Below are 13280 nucleotides of genomic sequence, written 5' to 3'. Positions count from 1 at the left end.
ATGAAACGGAAGACCTGGGATGGCACCATTCAGCAAACCAAGGAGGCCTGCGAGGGTCTGGGCAGCTGGAGTGCTGGTGACCTGCCTGCGTGCTCTCCCCAGAGTGGCTCACAAGCTCATTCCCTTGATGCCACGCTTCAGTCCTGCGGCTGTGGAGCATCTGACAGTGGCCGGAAGGCCAGGAAGAAGGTTACAGTCCTGCCCTGTGCAGACTTGCTGCTGTCACCGAGGCCCTATGCATACACCTCTCTCCAGCACAGGGGTGGGGGACACCTTTGCCAATGTCGCCTGGTGCTTACTGTGGTTCTTCTCTGGCAGCAGGCAAGCGTCTCGCTGGAAGTGCTGGCGTCATCTGTGCAGGCAGAGGCTGGCACTTGTCCCAACCCATGGATCCCTGAACAGAGCATAGGGTGGAGGGATGTGCAGTTTCAGCTCCTGGGCTTGTGGGGAGTGGGCTTCGGGTTGTGAGCTAGGGAGGGACAGGCAGCTGGGGCTCAGGGGAGAGGAGGGTTGCAGGACTGGGGTGGCATTCTGTGGCTTGTGCAGTCCTTGTGGCCCATGTTTCTACACAGAGGGGGTGTGGGCTGCTCACGCGTGTGGCTGGGTTCCATCCAAAAGAAAACTCACAGATATCAGATGTTGGCAGTTTCTGATGGGTCTTCCAATAAGGCCTGCAGTGCACACGACCATCCGTCTTGCAGGCCTCCGTCCGCAGCTCTGCTGCCCTGGGCTGCTCAGCTCCTCCAGTTCCCCTGATGCTCGCTCCCTTCCCTCTGAGCTTTTCTCCAGCATCAGCTACTTCCTCTCCCCATTTCTCAGGTCGTCACCGTATTTCTGGCCTAACATTGATTTATTGCTGGACGAGTAGAAGGAAAGCTGGCCACTGACATCCCCTGGTGGCAATCTTCAGAGACCTTCCTGTAGCTCAGAAGTCCATGGCTCCTCAGAGCTGACCATAGGTGGAAGGTCCTAATAACCCAAACCCAAAGCCCCTCCGTGTGAGATTCAGGTTGTCCCCACAGTGGCACTGCTTGTGACTGAGCTTCTCTGAAGTTCACAGAGAGGAGAAGTTCTTCCTTAGCCCAGCTGGTGGTGGAAACTCTAAATAATACAAATCCGTGATGGCATTTTTGCACTTTAAAACATTGAGTGAGTATGCAGTTGGCATCCATTGTCGCATGGTGTCATGTGAACCTGCTATGAAAACTCAAATACGCAGTGATGAATGTGTTTTGATACTGATAAGATCAGTGTTGCTTTCCCATTTATGCAGTATTATTTAAGTTGTAATTTCATTTAATCTTCGTCGACCCCAGGGTTAATGAGTTTCCTGTTCCTTGAATAAATGCAGTTGCTATGTGCTGCAAGTATGAGACACTCTTATATTTCAAAGACTTGGAAGATGACCCTGGTGGTGCCAGTGTGTGGATTTTGGCTGTTGTTAGGGAGCTTTGGAGGTGGCTCCCTATTTCAATTTGCAATTCCCTAATGAAATGTGATAGAGAACAGTTCTTCATGTACTTCTTTGTCATCTGCTGAACCAGCAGGCATGGGAAGGAAGGCTGGGGGGCGGTGCTGGGGCTCTCATCCTGGAGAAGAGCAGCAGCATCAGGAGATGGTTGCTTCAAGTGACATAAAGTGATGTCTCGGGAGAAGAGGGACAACGGCCCCTCACACAAACAGCCCAATTTAGGAGAGTGGATTCTAAGTGCATGAATCTGGGGTCTCTGGCCTGATCCACTTGGGCTTGATGCTGAGCTCTGCTGTTTTTCCAAGTCTGTTTGGAACCCGGCCCTCTGCTCCCTGTCCTGGACCTTGGCACTTCCTGCCGTCACGCCCGAGCCTAGATTCACGGAGCTACACAGCCCCAACCACTCTCCTCGGCCACCTGCCTGTGTGTCCCTGGCAGCACTGTGTCTTCTATAGGCTTTGTAACCACTGTGTGGTCTCAGCCAGATGTAAGGCGTGGCCTCCTAGAAAGCGTGCGTGCGTGCGTCCGCACATTTGGTACCTGGAATTGAACCCAGGAGTGCTCTTCCACTGAATTACATCCACAGCAGTTTTTGTTTTTTACTTTGAGAGAGGGTCTTGCTGACCTCGCATTGTATCCTCCTGCCTCAGCCTCCCAAGTTGCTGGGATTGCAGGTGTGTGCCACCGCACCTGCACCTGGCTTCCCAAAAGCTTTTGATTTTAAGCTGAGTCAATGAAATCATGCCCAGACTAGGGGGCCCGTTTCCCCTGATGTGCTGATCTTGTTGCAGGTAAAGGGGACCTGGACGAATAAGTGCGTGTCTGTAAGAGGACCCCCAGGAGGCTGAAGACCCTCACGTCCCCTCAGACAGGAAGGAGAGATCCATATGGAAGAGAAAGCAGACGAAGGGCTCCTGCCTGCCTAGGCTTGCAGGCTCTCTGTAGGGGAAGCGCCCTGGCATGGGAGGGTGTGCTGGGGTGGGGGACCTGGTCACGGTGCTCCTCCTCAGCTTGGCATATGGCTGGCAGAGCCCTAGAAGCCACTCCTGGTGTGCCACCATGTCACATTGCTGTCACACTGCAAATACTGTGTGGATCTGCATTTGGATTTGAATAGTAGCTGTTATGGATGTGAGGTGTCCCCAAATGCTCATGTGTGAGGCAATGCGAGAGGGTTCAGAGGAGAAGTGATGGGGTTGTGAGAGCCACAACCCAGTCAGTGAACTGACCTCCTGATGGGACAGATTAGTGATAGCTGGAGAGCCAGAGGGGAGGGTGTGGCTGGAGGAGGCGGGCATTGGAGGCGTGGCTTTGGGGGGTACATTTGTATCTGCCAAGTGGCGACCTCTCTTTGCTTCCTGATCACCATGAGAACTGCTTCCCCCTGCCACACTCTTCTGCCCTGTTGTTCAGCCTCACCTCGAGCCCTGAGGAATAAAGCTGGCTGTCTATGGACTGAGACCTCTGAAACCGTGAGCCCTCAAATAAACGTTTCCTCCTCTAAAGTTACTGTTGTCAGGTCTTTTAATCACAGCAGTGAAAAAGTTGACTGAACCAGTAGTGCTGAGGTACATTCGTGTTTGTCCTTGACAGATGACATGGCTGGAAGAGGCCTGTGTGCTCTCAGGCATGCCACCTAAAGCAAGATGTTGTCCTGGGAGCAGCTATTGGCCCCTGAGGTTCTGGTGGGCATATTCTCTTAACCTTTTGAGGGGAAACTAACCGGGACAACGACGCGCTTCTTGCACCTGGTTCCAGGAGATGCTGCCTGGTGTCTGTGAGGTCAAAGGCAGAGAATACCCTCTCTGCCTTGGGAATCAGGAAACCCAGTGAAGCTCAGTGGGGGATGGCTGGTGCAGAGGGGGAGAGCGCCCCCTGTGGGTTTCCACAGCAGCCCCAGGAGTTACAGTTGTTCTCCTGAGATGCTTCTTTCAGATATCCAGTGACGTCACTCCCTAGGGGCTTTGTAGGGGTTCTGTGTTTGGGATTGGGGTCCCTGATGACTTCATGGCTATGGCAGGCTTGGTGCCTGGGAAAGTTTCTGTGCAAAGTTATAGGATGCCCAGTTGCTATGGCAATGCCCTCCAGACTAGAGTCTTATCAGCTTTGACCTTAATCTTAGGCACATAGCTCCTGGGAATAGAGGAATTTGCTTGCTTGATAACTATAGTGACTCATCAAGCTCTGGTGCTCCTGGAGCTGCCTGCCTAACAATAACTTCAGACAATAGACCTTCTTGAGAGCTGCACAAAGCTCCTGACATTGCATATTGTAACTGTGAAATGTAACTGCAGAATAAGCAACTTTCCTGATACTCTGTACAGTAATGTTTAGAGTATTATTATGGTACTAGTGACCTAATATAACCTATTGTTATAAATAAATGTGGCCGCTTGGACAAGGAGCCATTCTTCCACCTTCCCTGCCTCTGCGCCTTGTCTCTGTCTACTCTTTATTATTATTAATTACAACTGGCAACCAACATTGGGGCACAAGAAGAGTTCTCTCCCTAGAAGCCTCCCAGTCCACAGAGTTTGGGACAACAGAATCCGCCTTAATAGAGACCCTTCTGGACAGACATTGACAGGTAATGGGGGAAGGGGGTAGCTTCCTTATGCCCGGGACAGGCTTTTGACATGTGTCTCTTTCATTGGCTGGTACCTATCCCTAATCAGTAGGCTATGGGTAATTCTCTATTTCTGTCTGATGCTAAATGACGCCATCAGGCTGAGCTTCCTCTTCTACTTAGTAAGGCTGGACATACCGTAAATAATGCTGATCTTACCGCCTTGCTGTCAGAGATAAGCTCTTATTGACCTTTTTATCCAGAAAGTGGGACTCTAAATTTGAAAAATGGGAGAAAATAGGTGAAACACTACATGAGAAGACACGAACTTCTATTCCTGTGCTTCAAACTTGGTTTCTTTGTACAGATGCAATAGATAAAACCTCTGTTTATCAACCTGCCTGCTCTTCCTTCTGTGCCTGGCTCTGTGACCCTTAAGTCCCCTACCGCTCCCCCTGCAGCGGTGGCACAGCCCTAGCAACAACACCCTGCCTGGAGCTCTTCTGGAGCCTCCCACGCATGTTGCATGCGATTGTTTAACTCTCTGCCATTGCCTCCGTGGCCAGCTATGGCAGCGCCCTACCCCCAGCTAGATCCCAGTTAACTGTGTGTTTGGGACAAGCTGTGGAGGAGGGGGAATCTCAATAACTTACCTGTCTGTCCATTAAGATAAATTCTGCTAACCAATCAAAATATGAACAGTCACCTCTTGCTATATTTAAAGAATTACAACTTTTAAATGAAAGGGGAAATACAGGTTTACTCTACTGTTACTGGAGCATGTTTATCAGTTACTGAAAGTAGACCTAAATTAACTCTTTGTTTAAATGAGCAGTCAATTGCAGGGTTATTGGACACAAATACTAATGTCATGGCAATAAATACTTTTATGGTATCGCTTTATGCATGGCCTCAAGAGGCCACCCCAGTCTGGGGCAAAGGAACCAAAAATAAACAAATGTTCAAAAACTCCCTGTGGCTACCATGCTCTATACTTTCCAATCCACAACAAATCATTACTTATACTCAACCATATGTGGAAACTGTTACAAGATTTACAGATTTAAAACAAAAAGAAAAAAGAACTCTCCATAAAGTATGTAAACTACAATACCATGCTTTAAGCAAATTATAACAGAAGAGAAAAAAAATGATTATAACATTTTTTACTTACCTTTTAACTTCTGCTGGTTTCTAACTTTCCTAGCCTTATATTTAAAATGTAAATTTCAAGGCCAACAAGATTTACTAGACTTATGAAAAACCAGTTAAGACAAAAGGAAGAAAGTGTCTCTTTTAAATTCTAACTGCTTGGCCGGCTGTCTTATCTGTGTTCAGCTGGCTTTCTTGACTAGTTCCTCCCTAATGTTATAGCACAGTATCATAAAATCATAAAATGCCCCATAATCCTATCGGACAGGCTTTGGTTAAACAAGCACATTGTACTCTTAAAATTTGCCTTTTAATAAAGAAACAAAAAGGGGGAATCTAGCCTCTCTCATAGAAATAATGCTTTAAATATTGTTTTATTTTCAGTTTATGCACTCAACATACAGTTCAAAGTTTATACTCACAATTGGTCATCTGCTTTGGATAGACATTTTATTCCCAAACAGCCATTACCAAAAATTTATGTAAAATATAGGTTTCCACCATACCCAGGATGACAGGACCCTATGCCTCTGATCACATGGGGAAGAAGAGACAGCTATGCTCACATCCACAGGTCCACTTTGGATTCCAGCTCCATGCAGGAGACCTATCAGTTATGAATGGACATTAGGGACTTCACAACCTGATCCCCAAGTTTCATTTGATTGTGGATGAGGAGAACCCACCAAACAAAAGGACAATGATCACTCTCCTTGAAAGAGAAGGTACACTGAAAGACGATCTCTAGCTACTAGAATTCCAGTGACTTGGGGAGATACAAAATCATTAACAGCATCAGCTCAACAACTTTTGGCTCAAATGGGGTTAAAATGTACCCCAGAAAACTTAATTACTGCTTTGATTGCTAAACTCACACAGAACTCTGTAAATGCTTTGGTCTTAACAATAATGTTGTTCTGTTGTTGTACCCCAGCTGTGGAAATTCAGTACAGCCAGACTCCTTCACTTCTAAAACTCATTACAATATCTGGGTTTGCTTGTCTGAAATTGTTGTATACCGACAACAGTGTCTCATGGTACCCATGTTGTCTTAGCAGACTGTGTTCTTACCTTCCCCACAGGATTTCATAGGCCACCATCCTACACAACGTATCCATAAGGTCTATTCCCCTTGATAAAAACTGTGATGATCCACTAAACCTTCTCTCTAAGGCAACACTTGACGCTTTGACATTTTCCTTAGCGGACATCCCTGGACTAGCTGTCAGGGCTTACAAAACACTATAAAACTGGACTGTGCTATGGTAAATGATATTAATCATACCTCTATGGCAATTAACCTGCTTCATAAGAAAAACAAGATTGTCAAACCATACTTGACAATTGGGCTGCAATTAATCATCTGCTAATATTACATCTTAAAGGATGTCAGGAGTTTAATAATATGTGTTGCTTTAACTTAAGTGATAACAGTGATTTTATTTCAAAGGAGTTAGATTACTTTAATGATATCATTGATAAGGTCTGACAAGATGATGGACGTTTAGACTTATGGGATTGGTTAACTGTGGTTACCCAACTTTATTGGGTCAAACAATTACTTATAGGTGGATGTTTACTAATGCTGGGATTGTTATGTTGTGCTTGCTGTTGTCAATACCTACCCTATTTTTTGCCTCTATCAGCATTAAGAAGAAAACAAAAATTATTCATCCAAAAGGCCTTAAAAAACAAGAAAGGGGAGCTGTAGGGGTTCTGTGTTTGTGATTGGGGTCCCTGATGACTTCAGGGCTATGGCAGGCTTGGTGCTTGGGAAAGTTTCTGTGCAAAGGTGTAAGATGCCCGGTTGGAATGGCAATGCCCACCATGCTACAGTCTTATCAGCTTTGACCTTAATCTTAGGCACGTAGCTCCTGGGAGTAAAGGAACTTGCTTGCTTGATAACTACAGTGTCTCACCAAGCTCCCGTGCTCCTGGAGCTGCCTGCCTAACAGTAACTTCAGACAATGGACCTTCTTGAGAGCTGCACAAAGCTCCAACATTGCATATTGTAACTGTGAAATGTAACTGCAGAACAAGCAACCTTCCTGATACTCTAAACAGTGACGTGGTGGTTATGGTACTAATGACCTATTATTATACTAACCTACTGTTATAAATAAACGTGGCCTCTTGTACAAGGAGCCATCTGCCACCTTCCCTGCCTCTGCACTGTATCTCTCTGTCTACTCTTTATTATTATTCTTTACAGGGCTTAACTTAACTGTTGTCAACGTGAGTGGTCACTGTGGTCATGGAGATGCCTGGGAGGGAGGACTTTGACCCTTACGGTTGACCCTTATGCTTGTTTACTGTGTGCGCTGGTGTCCTGTCTAGGGAGACGCATGGTGTGCTGCCTGTCTCTCATAGCAGAGGGCCTGGGTTTGGCATTCCCCCGGGGTGGCTGGGATTCAGAATTGAGCAGGGAGTGAGGGCAACTTCAGAGTGGGTTTGTCACTGAGTGAGTACAGCAGTTTCCCACGGGTTCATGTCTAAGCAAATGAAAGATAAATACGGGGTGTTTACCATCCTCCGTTCCTCTTTTAGCAATTATAATATCGAATATTAAATTCTTGCTTCCTGCTGAGGGTCTGGCATTTCATGAGAGAGACTTTAACAAGGTGGTTGAGACTCTGTGGACATTTAAGAAATCAGGAATTGTTTGAGAAACGGGCAGTCTGCCTGACATGAGGAGCAGGCGAACATTTCTCCAGTGTTAGGATTCATGGAACTTCAGCTGTTGCAGTGTGTGCACCACAAGATTCTGCAGCCGGTTTTGGGTGAAAATAATCATGTGCAGCCTGAGTCAGCGTGTGGACAGCCTCATGCCTGCTCTGCACCTGCCCATCTGTCTGACTCTGTGCTGCCCTCTTCTCCAGCTCCTTTCTGTCCCTGCCCTGTGACCGCCTTACTCTCAGCATGCTTGGAACCTATCTCACACTTAGGTCTGACCCCTTGGCTTCTCCTCGCTGTCCCCTTGCCCTGGGAGCCACCCCTTCCTTCTCTCCTCTTCCCTGAACTCAGGCCCCTCTGCAACAAGGCTGTGCCCGACTGTGCCACGCCCAGCCCTCTCCCTTCTCTGCTCTCTGCTGGGCTTCATGTCCCCATCGCCAGCCACACTCATCTCCCATGAATTGTCTTGTGTCTGTTTCAGTGCGGTGAGGCCAGGGGCTTATCTGTCTTGTTCACAGGAAGAGTCTTCATCCTTAGTGGTGAAGAACTCAGTGACTATGGGGTGAGTGAAAGATTGTCCAAGCATCATGACATGACATACCTCATAGGACTCGTTGCCCTTTATTTTCTAAAACAAAAAATTGGATAGAGTTTGCTTTTCCTCAAGTCTGCACAGGTGGATCTCCAAAGTCTGTGGTCCTTGTGGGGGAAGGGGTGTCAACTGATCCTCCAGTCAAGCCTTCCTCCTGTGTCCTCTGCCGGATCCCAGCAGTATGTGAATACGAGTAGGAATAGGGCCTGGGGCATGTATTTTATTAATGGGGCATATGCCCAGTAACCAACAACATAGGGGTTTGGAAAATCAAGCAACCTGGATTCAAGAATGTCTAATAGACCCCCTCTCTCCAATTCAAAGTAGAGTAGGTGTGAAGCAAGAAGCAGGGTAGAACTTGGGCTATCTCAGCAGTCTGTGAGCCGCCATGGAAAGAGGAAACAGACTCATTTAATTCAATCACTGAAGAGAGCTCTCCTTTTAGGATGTGACCCCATGACCCGGTGGAGGGAGGCACTGAAGGGATTGCTCCCCCCACTCCCTCAGTTGGGAACCCAGCAGCACCCTGTCCATGGGAAAGGGGAGGGCTGCAGTACCCCCCACCATTGTGATCGTGCTTGTGAGTGAATACTAGAAGGAGAGCTCCTCTGGACCACAGAGCCGCCGTAGCACTGGGCATTTCTGAGAGTGGCTAGACACTGCCACCTTGGAACCTGGGCCCAATGCTAGCATGGTAAAGGACCTGCTCACACAGGTCCACAGAAAGAACCTCACATCCTGCCCTTGACAGACTCGGTGGGGTGGATCCTGGCCTGAACTGGGAACTCAGGAGCCTCTTCCGTTTCAGGTCCGGGGGAGTAAGGGGGAGGTGCTGTACATCCTGGATGCCACCAACCCGAGACACTCCAACTGGCTGCGCTTCGTGCATGAGGCACCCTCACAAGAGCAGAAGAACTTGGCAGCCATCCAGGTGAGCACGCTGCTTTGTGTTTGTGAGTTAGCTTTAACTGCACTCCCTGCTGGGCTCAGTCCCCAGGACCTGCTTCAGATAACAGTAACTAAATCAGAGGACAGAGCCAGTGGGAGCACTTGTGTACTACCGTGGAGATTTACCATAGCAATTGGCTCTCGTGGCTCTGGAGGCTGAGAGTCCAAGATCTGTAGAGCCATGTCTCAGTGTGAGTTCAAAGACTGGAAGCTCCTACAGATCAGGAAGCCTCTGCTCCCGTCCCAAGGCTGTCCAGCAGATTCTATCCTTGCGGTGGTGGTGGTGGTGGTTGGGGGGGTGTCTGACTGTGCTCTGTTCAGCACTTCCCTTGATTGGAGGAGGCCCACCCACATAATGGAGGTCAATACACTTTACTCACATACACAGATTTTAAATGTTAATGTCCTGTAAAACCATGCTTACAAAAACACCCAACTAACCGTGACCCAGGACCCAGCTGAGTGGACACCTAAGAGAAACCGTCACAGGTAGGAAACATGTTGTTTGGAACCCTTTCCCTGGATCCTAATGTACCACTGCCCATAATGTAAGGTTCTGTTACCTGGGGTGGTGGGGGAGTGGGATTCATAAATGGAAATTGAGACAAGAAAAAATTCAGGCATCAAAGGGTCCTGTCATCACAGGGCGTTGCCCAGAGGACTGAGAGTGTAAGAAAAGCTTACATTCCGGGGGAGCTGATTTTCTGTGTGGCCACGCCTAGCCTGCGGGGTCCACAGTGGAGGTGAAGCTGCAGCTGGTGCAAGCAGGAAGGAAAGGGGCAGTGGGTGCACCAGAATGTGAGTGTCCACCAGGTGGTCCCTGGCTCCCGCTCTGGTAGGTGGCTGAGGACGGGGTCAGAGCTGTGAGAGGGTGCACACAGTCAGGTTCTGACGCAAAGGGAGCACAGTCCCTGGGAATGTTCCGCCTCCTACTGTCTTTATCTAGCCAGTCTTTTCACTGCAATAGTGTGATTCCTCTTGGTAATAGGGTGATTCCTCTCTTTTTGTGAATAGTGAATCCTTATCAAGCAGCTAAATTGGGATGGAAAATAGGATCTTTGGTAAGCCGATATTTAGGCCATTTTCACATTATTCACAGTGTATATCAATCCAGCCTCAGATTAAACTGATTACTTTTTCTTTATGTGTGGGCATTAAATTTTTTTTTCAAATTTATTTTGTTTTCCTGATTTCCTGAGGCCAAGTCTTGTCCTGGGCTCCTCAGTTATGCTGTAGTTTAACTTACAGACCCAGTTCTTCTTGGTACATGTTACTGTTATCAACTTTGCCTACAGAACATGAAACGTTCTTTTAGCCAAGCTATTGTTTTGGCAGGTTCTTCATTATCACATTTGTAGAGAATGTCATTTAAATTATTTTCTTCCTTGCTGAGAAAGGTATTGAGCTTCTTCCAAATTCCTTCACACTGGCTGTTCCTCCCTTAGGGTCAGTACTCTTCCCACTGCCTAGACTCCTGCAAGGGGCCCTGGTCAGGGGCCCCTGAGCCGCACCTGGGGACACTTGCTGTTTCAGTGGTCATGTCTTCTGAGAGTTGACAGTGCTCCTGCTCACTAGGTGCCTTCAGTGCAGCACTGACCTTCCTCTGTGTCCACCGTGCGTCTATGCTGAAAGAACAAGTGTCCACAGGGATGACAGCTGTGGCTTAGGGCTCCTGCAGCATCAGTGCCTGAGCAGAGGCCAGAGCAGGGCCAGAGCTCCGTGAAGTTTCACTCTTGGACTCTAAATGTGCTGGACTCTAAATGTGCTGAGGCACTGCGAGGGTGTGTGGTGCTCAGGTGGGATGGCGGCTGGGATTGTAACATTGTTTGCCCTTTGGTAGCAAGGGATTGAGTGCACTGTTGCCATGGTTTCTGTCATGGAACTCAAGAGGGACCTTTGTCAGCACCCATGAGGTAGCACAGTAGCTGGAGCAGTGGATTGCTGAGGGTTCAAGATCACATTTGAGCTAGGGCCAAAGAGCATGACAGCTGGGTCACAGCAACGTGAGCCTCCTAATTGGATGGGACAGTCTCCCGAGGATCCTGTTCCAGGAACACTGAGTTGGTAAGGGAAGATTGCAGTCTTTCCTGCATTATATTATGAATCACTTGCATTCCAAATTGCATCTGAAATTTGGGGTATTCAGGAAATTTTTTATTTGAGCTGTCTGTCCCGGGAGTGGAGTAAATGAGAAACATTTGTGGCTATGTGGCTGGTTTGGTGGAAAACTTCAATACTTGATCCAGTTTTTTTGGCTGAGGGATTAAGAATTTGAGGTCTGTCTTGGCAGAGGATCGCAGCTCCTTCTTGGAGATGCGATCATGTTTCTAGTTTTGCAATTTATTTGATTTTGGAAAATTTGTTTTGGAAATGATGATTTGAGTGTATGAATTGCAGAAAAAGTATCCTGTAAGCAAACAATTCCTCCCACTTGCACACTTTCCTGAACAATCAGTCGAACTGTATGTTCATGCTTCTGGAAAGTTTCCAACTGTGAGAGAAAAACCTAAATATGAAAGATGCAGCTTAAAACGAACCCAAAGTATGCTTAAGCTCTGTAAGATGTGGGTGATTCTCTTTAAGTGTTAATTTTGTTTCACTAAAGGAAAAAAAAATGTACACGTGGTATTTAAAAAAATCATTTGATTTAGTGTTTGGTATTCTCTTAAATTTTTTTGACAGACAATTATTTAGTTAATGCTATTCCGTGAAAGTTACTGAATTATGCTATTTAGAAATAAATAAAACTCGGAATTGTCTGGAAATTTCAGAGGTGGAGGGTTACCTGTCAGGTTCCTAGGGACACATTTCCTGGCGTGGCCTTCCTGGGCCTCTGCTGTCCTTCACCAGCCTAACCGAAAGGCAGCTTGGCCCCGGGAGTGTGTGTGTGTGTGTGTGTGCGCGCGGGGGGGACGTGACAGGACGTGACCGGGAGCGTGGGGTAGGGGTGACGGTGAGCGTGGGGTAGGGGTGACGGGGAGCGTGGGGGGGATGTGACAGGACGTGACAGGAGCGTGGCGGGGGCGCGGCCCAGGAGGCCTGTGGACGGCCCGGGGCGAGGCGCCGGGCGCTGTGCACTCCAGGTGCCGCTCAGCGCCCACCCCTCCCTGCAGAGCGGCTCTGCCACACTGTTGGTCCCCTTCCTCTGCTTTGCCAAGTGGCAGTGAGGCGGGGTCTGCTCTGTGGCACGTGGCGTTTCCGTATTGCGGGGGGGTGGAAGTCACACGTGGGTCTGAGCGGAGGGCGGTCCCGGCTGAAACCCTGCTGGGCCGGGGGCGCCGCTCCTGGACAGTGGCGGGAGCCCCACGCCTGCCGCTCATCACGCGCGGCCTGTATTCCTGCAGGTTTCTCGAATCCATCTGCCAAATATCAGTAGGTGAACTGTCAAGCGATTGTCCTCAGTAGTGACATGAAACACCACTTTAGTGACTGGCAAGTCTGCCTGGGCGAGCTGTGTGCCCGCAGGCACTCCCCAGGCGTGGGCAGCCTGGGGTTGGTGGTGACAGCAGTGTTCCTGAAGGAGCCAGCTCCGGGGCAGCGCATTGTGAGGGCTGTGTGCAGCTGGCCCACGGGGTGTGGGTGTGTGTGTCCGAGTGTCACTTTGGACACAGGAAACACAGAGTTTTATCTATTAGTTCAAAACAAAGCAAAACAATAGAAATGCAAGCAGCTGGTCCTAGTTTGGTTCCAAACTCATGCTGCTTGTGGCTGCATATAGAAGGATTTTACTACTTATTGGTTCATTATTTTTATTCAGGGTGGGGTTTATTAGCAGGGAAAATAGGTATTTTTAGAAACATCTCAAGTTATAGAAGCTGTCCTGTGTTCATTTTCCTTGCATCACTGGGACCCTGCCAGGAGAGTCATGATTGTCATTG

The 13280-nt window shown here is 48.2% G+C and overlaps 1 protein-coding gene across 1 annotated transcript in view; it reads left to right on the top strand.

Annotated features, from left to right (window-relative positions):
- The window catches only part of Prdm5 (PR/SET domain 5), a 132159-nt gene that overhangs the window by 25224 nt on the left and 93655 nt on the right, over window positions 1–13280 (top strand). The window contains exon 3 of the mRNA XM_046430303.2: window positions 9263–9385. Within this exon, the coding sequence (XP_046286259.1) occupies window positions 9263–9385 (123 nt within the window). The remainder of the gene's footprint in view (window positions 1–9262; window positions 9386–13280) is intronic.

The sequence above is a fragment of the Marmota monax genome, unplaced genomic scaffold, assembly GCF_021218885.2.
Source record: "Marmota monax isolate L192 unplaced genomic scaffold, Marmota_monax_Labrador192_F-V1.1 WCK01_AAM20220418_F8-fsc00425, whole genome shotgun sequence".
Lineage (NCBI taxonomy): Eukaryota > Metazoa > Chordata > Mammalia > Rodentia > Sciuridae > Marmota > Marmota monax.
Note: the sequence above shows the minus strand (reverse complement) of the source record. Positions and strands in the feature narration are given on the sequence as shown.